Source organism: Poecilia formosa, unplaced genomic scaffold, assembly GCF_000485575.1.
Source record: "Poecilia formosa unplaced genomic scaffold, Poecilia_formosa-5.1.2 Scaffold40, whole genome shotgun sequence".
In the NCBI taxonomy this organism is placed as follows: Eukaryota; Metazoa; Chordata; class Actinopteri; order Cyprinodontiformes; family Poeciliidae; genus Poecilia; species Poecilia formosa.
In genome coordinates, this window is record NW_006799979.1 from 1,789,679 (window position 1) to 1,805,417 (window position 15,739).

At 37.1% G+C, this 15,739-nt stretch overlaps 1 protein-coding gene and 1 pseudogene across 3 annotated transcripts in view; one reads left to right on the top strand and one right to left on the bottom strand.

The window, feature by feature from the left end:
• Positions 1–15,739, bottom strand: part of LOC103137419 (40S ribosomal protein S24-like) — a 74,354-nt pseudogene that overhangs the window by 49,391 nt on the left and 9,224 nt on the right.
• Positions 1–15,739, top strand: part of LOC103137420 (potassium voltage-gated channel subfamily H member 1-like) — a 63,421-nt gene that overhangs the window by 4,895 nt on the left and 42,787 nt on the right. For 2 of the 3 annotated variants that reach the window (XM_016670977.1, XM_007551153.2), the window contains exons 2-4: positions 2,914–3,037; positions 14,070–14,176; positions 15,323–15,451. In XM_016670977.1, coding sequence (XP_016526463.1) covers positions 2,914–3,037; positions 14,070–14,176; positions 15,323–15,451 — 360 coding nt within the window. Of the gene's footprint in view, positions 1–363; positions 391–2,913; positions 3,038–14,069; positions 14,177–15,322; positions 15,452–15,739 lie in introns of all 3 variants that reach the window. The other variant, XM_016670976.1, reaches the window with a different exon arrangement.

Below are 15,739 nucleotides of genomic sequence, written 5' to 3' on the forward strand. Positions count from 1 at the left end.
CAGGGAACCAGGAAGAAGCGTTTTGAAGTCGTGAATTGCGGTTCTTAATGAGAATCAGATAAAGCAGCGATTAGCAGGTCAGCGCTTTATAAAACCCACAGATCGACAATCAGCCACAAAAATTATAACCAGTGGACAAGCACTCTTAATATCAATAAAGCTAACATGTCGCATTTACCCGGAAACGTTCAGTGAGTTTATGGAAAACAGCTGAATTATGGCTAAGTCCGTTGGGATTAAAGATCCAGTGCTGTGTGTGTCTTTTGTTTATTGCAGATCGTCATCTGTGTCTGACATTCTTCACTCATTCAAATGTTTCTCCCTGTGCTCTGTTAACTTTCTTTTTCTTTTCAAACATTTCAGTTTGGACACTGCCACATAGACAGACAGGTACACTGTGAAGTTTAACATGGAGTGCTCCCTATCTCAGCATCTTTATCAATGTATCTGTATCCAACGCTGTCATTCAGTAGAAGGCGCCTTGTTAGCTCTTTAGTCGTTTCTATGACGTGCATTTTCCCAGAACTAAGTCAGCCAGAGAGTGTTTCAGTTCCAACCCCGTTTTCTCACAAAGATCCTTGTGCATGTGGCTGTTGTGAAGGACACATAGGCATGTGATGTGTTGTGGATCATCTTCTGTCACCGTGCTGATGCTTTAAGTTGCTGTTTTGTGTTTACCGTGACTTTGTGTCAATGAAAGTTTTCTGTTTTATGTGGCCAGTTTTTTTTTTTTCTTCCCTTCCCTGCTCTTTTACCAACCCTACAATACAAAACGCTACAAAAAGATTCCTCTCAAACTAAAACAATCTCATCAGTGAAAATGGGGATAATTAATTTTAAAATGTTTGATTTGATTTGCTTTAAAAAAATGCTACCCTTATTCTACATTTAACTTTTGTTTTTTGGTTTTGTTTTGGATATCTGCAAAACAAAAAGACTGATTTTCCTTCAAGTATTTATCTCTGCAAATTTTCCTAAAATGTCGCCAGAAGTTGCCAAATTATTAGGTGGAAATGTTTTATTCTCCTACAAAAGTTTGGTCAATCTAATTAATAGCACAAACATGTTTTAGTAGGTGTAACAAATGAGATTTACACGTCGTTCTTATATTTCCCATAGAAATAGCTAAAAACTGAAATATAAATAAATATTTAAGGATTTCTGACAGACGAGCATGACTATAAGACGAGTTTTAAGTTTATTTACTAAAATTGTTCTTTCTCCAGGGTGGAATGATTATGCACTTGAACAGTTAAATATATTTTATCAACATAACTTAAAACGTTCTAAAAGATTAATCCAAGTGTCTTTATCACTTCTCTGCCCAAGTTAGGCCTGTCTTTGGTAACATTGTCTTTAAGGAACATTTGACTGCGTCGCAATTCATGAATCTATTTGTTGATTTGGAGCCAAGTTAGAAAATGTTTTGACTAATATCAAAAAAGCCTCACATCATGGTGCCTCCACCACCATGCTGACCACTTGGTTCAGTTAAAGGCTCATCTTGACTTTTCCAAATATACTGATGGTTGTTGTTGTTTATCTTTGTTGAACCATTCACAGGGAAAAGTTAAGGAATAGGCTTAAAAACAGGTCTGTCCCAGCATGACAACCTATTTATTTCTGTGCAAGAGTGGTCCAACATCCAGCCAATTATATGCCAGACGCTTTTGGAAATCTTGATAATGTGCTACTGTGGTAACTTGCAATAAGATAAAACATTTTTGAGGATACGGTTAAGTCCAAAACGACTCACAGCCCTGGCAGATGTAAATTTAAAATGAATGTCATTCAAACCAAGTTTGTTTGTGGTTGGAAGTGAGACAGGCATCTCTCAAAACTCAACAGAGCGAAAAAAAAAAAGACACATTACAAGCTATTTATAACTTGCGCTTCTCAAAAATCAACAGGAAAACCCTAATGAAACTACCAACAAGCTTTTTTTTTTGGAATGATTTCTTCTTTTTTTTTGATGATGATTTAGATTTAAACGATGAGCTTCAAGGTTTTGAAGTAGGAAGGGCTCTTTACCATCACCCTTATTTTTAGCTTTCTGAACAAATCATTTATCAGATTTAGGTCAGGACTCCAAAATGTTATAAATTATCATCTCCACTCAGCAGAAACATGTTGGTAAAATTAAAAGATTACCTAATCGTCCACATAATGAAACATCTTCATCTTAGTTGTTTGTTGTATGATCATTTCCACCCTTGGCAGATAACAAATCAAATAAACTAAAAATACTCAAACTCATGTAAGTTTCAGCCCATTGACAAGTAAACACAAACATTTGACTGAAGCTGTAACTATATCTGTATCTGAATATTTAGGTTTGTACCTAAATACTTGCCAAAAGGAGAGTTGTATGTGTTTTCTGCAGAGAAAGTTAAAAGAAAGAAAAAAGAAAAGCTGATCTTATGGTGTTCTGTTCTTGAAGCAAGAGTTTTACCCTGTGTGAAGAACGTAATGAGGCGTAGACAATTAGAGACCCTAATGGCAACCACTTAAAAGCGTTCTGGCACTCAAAGGCAGTATATTTGCTACTTTTAACTAATGGTGTAAGTGTTGCTGTGTAAACACACTTTTTCAATAAAATCCATGTTTCACACAGCTTTCAAAGATTCAAATCATGAGGTCGCACTTTAGCTAGACGTCGTAACCAATTAACATTTAAATATTTTTGAACCGTAAAAATCTGTATGTAATTACAAAAACAGATTTAAGACATATTTAACTTTTAACTCTGGTTCAAACATGTTTTAAGTCGGATTTCCTTTGAGTTTCCACGGAACTCGCTCGTCTCGACCTTCTCCTGAGCCAAAATATCGTTTTAGATTGTGGATATGACGGCTTTTGATAGCACCCTGTCATCTAAAGTTGCTATTTTCTTTCATGTCCTCTTTAAAACAGACACCAACTTTGTCCTGGGCAACGCTCAGATAGTGGACTGGCCCATTGTCTACAGCAACGATGGCTTCTGCAAGTTGTCAGGCTACCACAGGGCGGAGGTGATGCAGAAAAGCAGCACCTGCAGGTAGGGGCGACGAGACGCATGCCTAAAAGTCACAATGTTGAAGTTTGTGAACTAGGGGTGCACCGATTTATTGGTGATGATTTCCTTAGTTTTGGGAGATCGTCCAATTATTACATATGAAGCCGATCTTATCTGCCGATTTTATCTAGCTTGGCAAATGTGTAAAATTCAACCACTGTCCTCTTTTGCTCTCCGGTGAGAGAGGTTTGACTGACCTGGTCGTCCCTCCAAGTCATGTCTGCACGTTCACAATTAACAATAGTGACCCCACTGTTGGCAACTCAACAACTTTCTTTCTTGCTACATTGAGCACCGTTTCAGTCAAAAACAAAATTGGTATCAGCCAAAATTGGAATCGGCAGATTAAGGTTTTTAAGAGATTGGTAATCGGCGATCGGCCAGAAAACTGCAATCGGTGCACCCTGATAGTAAACCTGATAGTAAAATTCCCAAATGTGAATTCGAAAAATATCTTAAAAGCCTTTCTGTTAGATTATCCATATTCAATTACAGATTATTTTTGATTTGATATAATAAAAGTTGGTCAGTATTTCACCAGTGGAAATAGCATTTATTAACTCTTATTTGAAAGTGGGTGCAATTTCAGGAATATCTTTCAAACTGTGCTTTTAGTTGGAGCTTTGTGTTTTTTTTTTTTTTTTTACTGATTCTGTACCCTGTTTATAAAGACTGGCATTGGATTTGCTTAAAATGTTCTTCTGTTTTAATCAAGCAGGATTAAATCTCTGCAATAAAATCTCTCTAGTCTCACTTAGAGCAGTAGGAAATGGGATAATGAACTACCATTATTTTCTAAAAATATATCCGATTATATCCAGAAATATGATTGGTAGGAAAGATTTTCCGCAACAGAAAGCAGTGTATAAATGCAAAGTGCAGAGAGACGCAGCCGTGGTTTGATTTTTATTAAATACGACGACGGAAGCGATTCTCAGATGTTATTTTTGCTAACCTCATGCTCACATGGATGGAGAACATTTCTGAACATTCATTTTTTCAAATATTGCAGCAGATTCTTGGTTGTATTTTGGTCTGAAATTTGATTGGGCCATTCCAAAACATTAAACTAACACTAACTAGTGATTCTTTGACTTTTTTCTTGAATCGCTTAAGAAATTAGCCTAAAACTGTGGTTTTACTTCCTAAAACAACAGTACAGCTGGAGTTTGATTTTCCTTTGTTGTGAAAACAAAACAAAATCACCTCCATTAGCATCTCACTGATAGTTGAAGCAATTAAATTATTTGTTTAATTATGTGTTCCTGTGATAACATTTGAATTAGGCTTCAGGGTTGAAGTTGATAATGTCACAAAGTGGTTAGTAGATGAGGACTGAGACCCGGTGAATGAAGGAGTTTAACGATGTCCAACACAGAACTCAGTGCCAGGAACCACAGGTGAGGAACGAGACAACACAAGCTCAGGTTGACACACCTATGACAAGGATCCAGCAGGGAATGGAGGAGACAGGCAAGGTTAAACACACAAGGGAAATAATCAGGGGAACAAGAGACAGGTGGGATCAATCAGGAACTCAACAAGATAACACTGGGACTAAATTAACTAATAATTCGCACACCAAAACCCAGATCCTTACAGATAAAAGTAAGAAAAATGTTCCCAAAACTCAAACCCCTGACTGAAAACATGTTGTAGTGATATTTTTGAAGAGTTTTTTTTTTGTTGTTGTATTTTTGCATGTATTTGTTGGTCTTTTCGTGATTTGTGCTCAGACACAAACAGATTTATGTAATATATTTTAGTTAACATATTGCTACATTGTTTTAAAGTGTAAAATGTAGAAAAAAATTTTTTTGTTATTAGCTCGTAGCCTGTTTATTGAGCATAACAATTACCCAGTCTGACTGGTTTGGAAGACTTAGGACAAGAAACATGTTAAACTTTGGTTTGTTATCACTTCCAAATTATAAGTCTAAGCAAAAAGTAAAAAGAAAACTAAACACGTACCTGCACTTGCACCCGATTCTCTGACAATCGCATTTAAAATGTTTGTAGTTAATTTGCAAATGAGGCAAATTAACATTATTATTGTTAAAGACTTCGTTAAAACTGGTGGTTTTAAGACCGAAAACGATGAAGCTAAACCAGTCCATTGTTGCTCTTGTTGTTGTTCTGGAAGGTGAACCTCTGCCTGTAATAGATTCATCAGTCTCTTGCTGGAGAAAAGTATCCCTACTGCATGATGCTGCCACCGCCATGGCTCACGGTGAGAATGGTGTGTTCAGGGTGATGCGAAGTGTTAGTTTTCCACCACAGATAGTGGTTTAGATGTTGACTGAACGTTTAATCACGGGCTCATTTGTCAAGAGTGCCTTCTTCCACGTCTTTCCTTTTTCTCTCATGACTCATGGCAAACTGCAGACTCAAATTCTCATTGTTTTTTTTTTATTACTTTCTTCTCAACAGTGATACAAAACGGCCATATTGGTGAAGTGTTTCTTGTTCATCTAACAAACTTTTCAGTCTTTCACAGAAAATCAGTATTTATACGTTGAATTTTACATAGGGGTAAAATGCATGTTGAAAACTATGAATCATTTCCTTTTCCTTCACTGACGCATGGGCCGTTTGTCTTGGTCTATCACATAAGATCCTAACGCAGCACATGGAAGTTGGATGCACTGTATCTTAGAAAGGCACGGTATGTATAGTTCAGCTAAGAACACAGTATAATCTTTGCGGTTGGTGTTTAAATGTTTTCAGTATACATATAGAGTAATATTAAAAAAGTGATTGTTCATTGAGTTTGTTAAAACATATAACTTGAATTCCTTTGTTTTCTTTCTTTCTGATGTAAATGCTCCACCTACGTAAATGCTCCTTAAATAATATAAAACTTAACGCCCTTGGCTCTTGTTCTGGTTGATTTTAATGGGATTTGTGAGAACTCTCTATGGCTTATTGTAAAACCAAAACAAAACAAAAAAAAACCCAGTCAATTAAAAGCCAGAGGAGCCTAGAAGCAGCGTCAATCTGGACATTTTCTGCAGCTGCAGTGTTTTCTTTCCTGTGTTTACACGGCAGCCTCTTTCTGCAGGAAGGTGCCTCGAAGGCAGCGCTCCAACACAGAGAGGGACAAATGAGGCAGGCTGGAAAGTTGTATTTGTGGAAGTATTTCCACCTCATTTGTATCGACTGTAATTTGTGTACGAGTGCAATTATTTTTTTTTTAAAGAATTGATTTAATTGTCAAGATAGTTGCAACACAACCAAACAGCCTCTTCTTCTTCTTTTTTTATTGTCATTACAAGAAAAGTCTCTCTTTCTTTGGGAATTGTGATCATTGACCTAGTTTCCTTGAAATTCGTCCAAAGAGTTGTGGAGATATTGGGGTGGGCCAAAGTGGCAGACTTGTTGACTGATCGACTTTGACAGAGTCACGACGCCGACAACGCTCAAAGGCCGAGCTGTGACGAACCGACAAATTTTTCGTTTGTCTGTCGTTACAGTAAACTTTAAATAGCCGTCAATTAAGTCGAGAGCCCCGGGCGATTATCTCAATGATTAAAGTGCGTGTGCAGAGTTCAGCGGCTAATTGCAGCCGCTCCTGACAGCGTTTCTTTTCTTTCTTTTTTTTTTTTTTTTTACGCCAGACAATGAAAATCTGACGCGATATTAAAGTCCAGTAGGTGTTTCCTGTTGGAAACAACAGACATCTGTGATGTAATCAGACTGTAAGAGCTGAAACTTCTTCGTCGTCGCTGTAACTGTAAAACTGCGCTCGTACAGTCTGGGCTCCCCGCCCCAAAACTGTACTCGTAAAGCGATAAAAGCCATCGCAAATGAGCAATATTTCAGCTTTAGGAGGGGTGTGCTATTATATCCAACTTGTGTTTTTACTGTGCCTGTAATAAGCAAGTCAGTGCCCAACATAAATAGGATCACAGTTGGTGCTGGCAGATTTAAGAAGCCGTGGGAGATTTCATCTGCTCCGGGAGATGGTGTTCGTCACAGCCGGCACATCGGCTATTACTATTTTTGACATGCTGCCCCCCCTAAACATAAGCTTAAGAACACTTGCCAACACACATATAAAAAGCGAGTGTCAGATGATTTGTTTTAGGTTTATTTTCAGACTGCTGCGGGGAGATGCGGCGTTAGAGGAAGGAAAACAAACCTGGAAACCTCCCGACTGAATCGGGGAGCCGATTGAAAGCGCTTTGCTAACATTTATTAATGTGTCTCACAAATGAGTTTGGAGGGTACTCGATACCACAACCTGGCAATTAATGAATGATTAATGACAAGTTCCTCCAAACCCCTCGCTGAGGTAATTGTTAATGAGTTAGAGGAGGGATATACTGTATTTATTTCTAATGATATAATCATCGGTGAGACGCCTTCCACGGATGGGCAACGAAAGCTTTGTTCATTTCAAAGGAAGGAGCACACGCTAGTTAGTGCTGCTTAGGTCTATTGATTAGTGATGCAAGCATAAACCTATAGAAATAGAAATAAATAGAAGAATAGGAAGAAACGTACCGTTTTATTGAAAAGGATATGTTTCAGGCGCTTTCTCACACTTCCTGTCTTGCTTCTTTAAATTAACCTCAGGCTCCCTGGCTTTTTATTTTTACTTTCTGAAACTTTTCACTCTTGCAAATGATCTCGGGTCTAAAATCAAGCCCTTGCTTTCTTTCATTAACACTTCTTCGGCAATGTTCAGGTGACATCAGTGCGTTCTTGAAGGTGCACTGAGAACAGAGCATCCTGAAGTCTATAAAAGAAAAGCGTTTTGAATAGAAATGTCTGGACCTGTCTGGATGTCGTATCCAAACTTCTAGTCTGAAGATAATGTAGTTAATGCAAAAAAAACTCCCAGCAATTTACAGAATCCAAGACTCAAGTCCACGTAAGGCCTCAGTTTTCATGAGGTGCCACATAATGGCATAATTTTAGTTGCGCAAACATTTAAAACAAAAATCTAAAACAATCAAACTGGTTTAGGTAGAAACGCAACAATTTTTCCTACTTCTGGTAAAAAAAATGCATTGATATACTGATTAGAATACATCAGAATATTACCTTATAGGTTCTAAATAAAATAAATGTAGATTGTCATTTTGGTGGATTGAATTAAGCCAAGCTGATTCAGACTGAATATTTTGGAGGGAAGTTAGCACACGGTCTCTTTCTGTGCGAGAAATTGCGACAGTTGTGGAGTTGTGTTAAAGTTTACTTTTCCACATCCGTCTCACTTTGTCCTGACTCTGTTCCTATTAGCCTTCAAAGGTAAGCTGAAGTAGGCAATAATTGACAAGAAAAGGTCAATTATGTGAAAGAAAACATGAACAATTGTTCTCAGAACATCATTTGCCTTACGCTGCTTTAGCCGCTCAAGATCTTCTTTTGAACTTCTATTAATGTAATGTGGTTATTAGGACTGATTGGTGCAGCATAGTTATTACTGAGTCTTTGCTTGGGATATCAGAGACCTTGTTGTAGATGGATTTGTTTTTCTAAATGGAGAAAAAAAAGCTATTTTAAGAAAATAAAAACCTGGAGTTGTGCAGGATTAGCCTCAATCGTTCAAATCTGAACTTTATTTCTAAATATTCCAGGAAAAAGCATCTTCTTAGTTTTGTCATTAAATTATATTGAAATCATAGTGGTTTCTTCTCCTTTGAAGGCGGCGCCAGTGGCTTCCTGACTGCTGTCACAACATTTAAAAGTTCTGAAATAATATCCACTTGAGGTTGAATTGTAAAAATGGATCAAATCTACCATTTATTGACATCTTGACTATCTAAATTTAGATGTCGGTAATTGCTCAAACCTTTACTCATCTGCTTCCTCAGTCTTCTTGTACAATCATCTTAAAATGAGCCAAATGCGTGACTTGTACCGGGCGACCAGAGAAAAAAACAAAGAAAAACAAAACAAAACAAAACCACAAATCCAAAAGACAATCTCCAAACAAGAACGGCGCATGTAGACAGACAGGAGTGAGGATTCAGCACCGAACAATGATAATAAATGATAGAGTGAGGAGTGATTAGGGAAACATATGCAGGTCCTGAGCCACGAGTAGGCGGTGGTGACATGGCAAGCAGGGGATACAGCGAGGGTAAGTGAGGACACCGAAGGGGAACGACAGGAAACAGAAACAAGAGATGGAGATATTTAGCTGGAGAGCAGAAGAGAGGTGATATAGACCAAGAGAAAAACCAGAAAAAAAGTCATGAAACGTATAAAACAAACAAACAAACAAAAAAAAGCCTTAGCAGCAATACTGCTAACACTGTTGACTTTGCTGGATTATTTATTGACCAGTTGACAAGGCCTTTTACTTTCCGAAATCGTTTAATTTACAACAGGCCCCAGCAAAAGAAGTGCAGTATTCACTACAAGCTTTCTAAATAATTTTAGTCTAGAAATATGAACTCTAAAGTTAGTGCAAATCCTGCACTCTGCAGCAACACACATGAAGCAAATGAATGATTACTGATGAGGCCTTTGCACAGCCTGCTGTAATTCAGCCTTTTGATTCAGGCATTGTGTGTTTGGAAATCCGCTTACTTTGCACATTGAACATAGCTCTTAGTTCATCTGTTCCTTTTTATCATTTGATTTCACTTATTCAGTGCCACTGGAATAAATGGCAACATATTAATCATTCTAGAAGATATCCAATAGGAGTCTCTGTTAAATCGAGGTGGTAATTTTTAGTTTTATTCTTTTTTTGGTCAAATGAGTATGAACGACGACGGCTGGGATTATCAGGGAAATAGTTTACAATGTTATCCTGTTAGACTTTTAGAGTTTCTGACAGTTTCATTGACTTTTTGTTCCTTGTTTAGTTGAGCAACATGTGCTAATGCTAGAGTCAGTCATGCTAGCGAGCTAAACTTCACAATCCTGAGGGAGTCGTTGCCACATGGCGCCTATTTTCTGTGGCCGTCTTAAAAAGACACGGTGTTAAAATAGGGTGATAGCATTAGCGCATCAGTTAACTACTTGTCCGCCTCTCTGAAGGACGTACAGAACAGAGTGATAAGAAGATATCGCTAGCAATGAGACACCACATTGTGCTTCTGAGCTGTGCTCTCCTCTCCTAATAACCGCTTTTGATTCTCACAGTTTTGTGATACTTCAAAATTGGCTGCTACTGATACACTTACATCTTGTCCTCTGACACGATGGGCTGTGGGTACATTTTGTGACGTCATTGCAAACACCCCATAGATTTTTTGCATACCTCTACCCAACATGCTAATAGACTGTAAGATTGCTCCCTTTATGCGCCGGCTCCTCCGTGAGCCTACGCTCTCAAAAGTGCAAGTTATTATGACCCTGCATCCTCTGAGCAGCTGCACGTTTGTCCTCCTCATCCTGTCAGTTAAAGTAGCACTTTAAGCTTTCATCTGACAGCTTGACAGATACATCCTGGATTCCAGTCTGCACCTTGGGAAAAAAGAAAAAAAAAAAACCCCTGCAGAGATCCTGGATGTCTTCTCCGTCTCCCAGCAACCAGTGCCGAACTTGGGTACAGTTAATGAGCATTCACTGTTCTTGCTGCATCTTGTTTTCCAGAGATAACCCTCTGATTTTGGGACAAATAGAGATGAGACCAGATATTTACATTGTCTGTTATGGTTACCAATAACCCAACATTAATATCTGTATTGGTCCTGATATTGAAAAAAATTCTACATCGGGTATCGGTGAAAAAGTGCCCGAACCATAAGGGTGAGTGAATTGAGACTAAGTCTATGCTTTGTGCTCCGAATGCTTTATTATTTATTTTACAATATATTGAGAATTCCTAATTGCATTTGCTGAACTATTTGAAAGGAAGTTTTGTTGCAGTTTATTTTTTATATCTTTGACCAAGATAGTCAGCCTGTTGTTTTTGTCAGTTTATTTATTTGACATTGGCTGTTCTACTTAAATATACCAATGTTCTACTGGCATTGGTAAATTTTAGTGTGCCTGTAAAAGTGTAGACTTCTCAAATAAATTTGTACTTCAGTACATAGTTCAGTATTTTATTTTATTTTAAAGAAACGTTTTAAGTTAATTTAGCGATGTTTTATTGGATCGGCATCGGACGATGCCAAACTTCAGATATCTGTATCAGTATCAGTATCAGAGGTGAAAAAAGTGCATCTGTTGGCTTAATTTCAGAATAATGAGACTAATAATGTTTCTAGGCACATTTTATTGTTCTCTTCAAAACTAGACATTTACACACACTAGAAGAAGCCATTATAGTGTCATACACAGTTATATTAGCTATATTGTTTGCACCCGGATTGTCATTTCTTTTCCTTCGGCTTCACAAGCTTTTGTGAAGTTTTGAGTACGAATTCTCCAAATGAAACTCTGTAGAGGTAGATTTTGAATGATATGCATAATTTGTGGAATTTCCAACCTTTAATTAGTTTTTAATAAACAGTCTTTCAGAAAGTTTCACTTTTTGCTTTCATTTCTCTTCAAACATTTCCCTCTGGCTTTAATCATCACATGGTCTTTGAGTCCTTTTTAGCTTCTGTCTGAAGCCATCTTTTTGAGCCTCGTTGTGCGGCCATAAAATATTCACTCATTGTGGCTCTTGGATGTTTTTGAGCATGATGCAAACATTAAATGTATACTCCTCCTCCCTGAGTCCAAAACCTAACTCCCCATGTGCTGCAGATGTGTTGAGATCAAAGAGGCTATTTCCATCTTAACTGATCTTCCTGTGTATCCGTGATGTTTTTTTATTTTTTTTATTTTTTTTATATCCGTGCTGGATCTTGTAAACACCGTGGCAGACCTTTGGGAATTTCCACACATGACAAGGAAGTTGTTTCAGAAATTATTATGCAATATGTTTTTTCTTTGAAGAAAGTCGCTCTCCTTCCGGCAAAGAAAAGACAGAACGAGAAAGGGGCGACATTAATCAGCGTTATTACATCAAGCGCCACTCGGAAAGCGTCAGACTGTCTTATTAGATACGGGCCTCCTTTTGTATTTCATAACAAGATATATTTAGATCATGCTGGAAACTGCTGCTTAAGGCAGCACTAACACACGAAGTGAGATGAATCCCTCTGGAGCGTGGCTGAAGACAATCTTTAGGTTAAACTCCTATTCAAGAGGCTCGTTTTGCCAATTAGACATCACGGATGGCTTACCGTTTTATTGTTTCGTGGTACATTTCAGTGAGTTTGTGTCTATGTATAAATTCAGTCTAGTCTGCAGATGTAACAGGCAACCGCTTTGGTTTCCTACCTTTAAACTCTGGTGGTTGTATTAAAATTGTCTGCTGTTTGGTTTTCAAGACATTTCAGATTTGAGAGATGGTCTGTTGTCTTGGCCTGAGCTCATTGACAAAGCAAGTGAATTACAACGCAGCTAAAGTAAATGCGGTTCCACTCTTTCACGCCCAGTTACTTTTGGAAGTTGCAAAGAAAATGTACGCTTCCTGTTGCCATCAAGGTTCTGGCTGGATAGTCGAGAGCTCCACTAATCAGAAGCTCATTTAAATGGATTGGTTTAATGGCTTTATTTTGAATGTTTTTTTTTTTTCCTGATCTTTTTTTCAACTTTTAAACAGGTTTTCACAACATTGTCCTGTTGGAACACTAAGCTGTATAAATGTTTTAATCAACCAGCTGTTGAATAAGTAGGGAGTACAAATAGTGAAACACACTCTTAGCATAATACTTGACAATTGATCGTTTAGCTAAATTTGAAAACCTCATCTTGCCTCCTCAAAATGTTCTCTCAAACATTGTTGGAAAATAATAGTTCAAAACATCATTTTAAGCCCAGACTTAAGTAGACATTAATATTGATTATGAGTGCATGTAGCCTTCTGATTGTTTATTTAATTTTTTTTGTTTTATTTGCTTAATTTACAAACTGGTAGCTGGAAGATTTCACTACACAGTGCATTAATGATTTTTTACTTTCTTTTTAGCTTCAAGGTTTTCAGCAGCCCGTAACTAACAGGTGTTGAAATATAAGTAGAAGAATCTGTTCTCTCAGATCAGTAGATTAGTAGAGTGATTAATTCACACTTAGAGAAGTTAAGCAGTTTGACCAATTCTCACTCTCACAATTAATATTCTCCTGAATAAATCATTGTAAAACCAGAAGTGTCATTTTTCTTCATGTACATTCAATCTGCTGCACAGACACTGCTTGATATGGTTTCATTAAACTGAGTGAAGGAACTTTCCTGATTTCTGGTTTCCCTTCACCACCTGTCCCACACCAGGCTGTGTTGATAGAAAACATAGCTAAAAACAAAAAATGATTTTTAAGACTCACTGAATGTGACTCATACTACATTATATGTACTGGCTTATTTTATAATGTTAAAAAAGAAACAGAAGACAGAGAAAATAAAAGATAAAACCAATGTGTAACAAGATTTCACTTCATTTAATAAAAATGTGTTTATTGTATAAGATTCAAACATTTGTTCCAGCTTTATGCCTGGAGGGTGAGCCTGAAAACTGACTCTAAGTGACCTCAATGCGCAACTTTTAAACTTTTTGATGTTTATGGTTAACTGACAAATAGGGGGGGGAAAATGTGCAAACACACTGAAACCAGTAGCTTCCAGTAATAGCCTATGACAACTGAAAATGTGGCATATTTTGCATGATGCAAAGACATTTTACATTTAGCAGAGAGTCTCCAGAGAGTTTACAACAATAATGATGGCAGAAGCAGCTGCTCATTTGGAATTGATGAGGGCAAATTTGGCAGCTTGAAGGTGGCACTTGTCTGGAATTGACAGCAGAGCTGATTAGGAACCTGATCTGCATTTTGTCATTTGTGGACAAAGAGAAAAAAAAAAGAAAAAAAGAAGAGAAATTGCTCATCCCCTCACATCCTTTTTCCAAACTGACATATACAAACAAACAAACAAACAAAAAAAGCTTCTTAGATACAGTCATAAATTTAGCTTTGCTCAGCAATCTTCATAGAGGTGTCCACTGAATGTACTATTTTTTTTTTATCCCCCCCTCCCCTCTCTTTCTCCTCTTTTCAGCTTTATGTACGGGGAGCTCACCGACAAGGACACGACGGAAAAAGTCCGACTAACGTTTGAGAATTATGAGATGAACTCATTTGAAATCCTGATGTACAAGAAGAACAGTAAGTAGCGGTGGCAAATGTGAAGGAAGAGAGAAACGAGAGTCTCCTCTCCTTTGTAATGCAAATGCACTCGGGGCTTGTGCGGCGTGGAGCCGGAGTTCAAAGGCAGCCCAGAACATTTCGGCGTCTGTAGAAATGTGCTAATTGGTTTAAGAGCCAGACTGGAACTGGAAAACCTTCCAAAGGAGAATATGGTGCTGTTTGTTTCAACATGCAGGTGTAGACTAATACAATATTACAGTCCCTATTATGTAATGGAAAAAGCTGTGATACAAAAGGCGAACCGAGGCCCACTGTAAAACTGATGAATGAAAATAGTCTTTTAAGCTTTTTATTGCTTGCATATAAAATCAGATAAATATTTCTTGGTATAAATTTGAAATACTTCCAAAGTTACATGGATTTCTTTAATAATTAAGAAATCTGTGGAATGAGTTGACTTAAATTAGTTTAAACTGTTTTTAAAAATACTTCCTGAATGAACCAAAGTATCTTCTCCCAGGTTTGTTGTTTTATTAACTTTTTTCCCCTTTGATTTGACAAAACTATCACAAAAACTTCACAATGCATTTACGTCTTACTTAGTGGTTTAACTTGTGCAGAGTGAATGTAGGCAGATCTGATGTTGCTTATTTGAAGATAAACATTTTTCATGGCTAATTTATTTAACAATCTGATTGAAATTAATTAAACCCAAGTCTATTAGAAAAAAATAAATATTTTTAAAGTGTTTCCTAAGTCTGGATAATTATGAGAAGAAAAAGGAGTATATAAAGTATATCAAAATTTTCAGAGTTTTTCTTTGTCTGAAGATAAAAATGTAAGTTTCTATAAGTTGATCTAACCGGAGTTGTTTACTGTGATGATTCAACCACTCTACACTTGATCTATAAATAGTTACCTTTATTTTATTATTTTAAATTAGCTTGAAGTGAAAGCAAATAGTTTTATTCTGACATCACTTTTCATTTGTAAAGTAAACAAAATGAGAAAATTTGACTCAAAACTTTAATGAACTTTGAATTAAAGATTATAATATATTTTTTTACACTCATTCAACAAGTTGTGTTATTTTCTACATTAATAAAGGGCTATTGCCTCCTAACGAAAGCCGATGACGCAGCTAAACTTGTGTTCTGTTTTCAGGGACGCCGGTTTGGTTTTTTGTGAAAATTGCTCCCATTCGAAACGAACAAGAGAAAGTGGTTCTGTTCCTCTGTACGTTCAGCGACATCACAGCCTTCAAGCAGCCCATTGAGGACGATTCTTCCAAAGGTTAGACCCAACAGTTCACATTTGTTCAGCAATCAACTTCAGAATGACATAAGAAAAAAACAAAACAAAACAAATCAAAACAAACACATTAACATTTATACCGAAACATTACTAATACGAAATACCTGGAATTGAAATCATCAGGTTCAGAGTCACTTCATCTTTGCTTTAAAATCCATTTTGCAGCGGCTACTCTCTCACTGACGTGACGTTTCTCCTGGTTTTAATACTAATATTTAATGACTGTCTAGCAAGGTAAGTTTTCCATGCTGTAGCTTATTACATTCT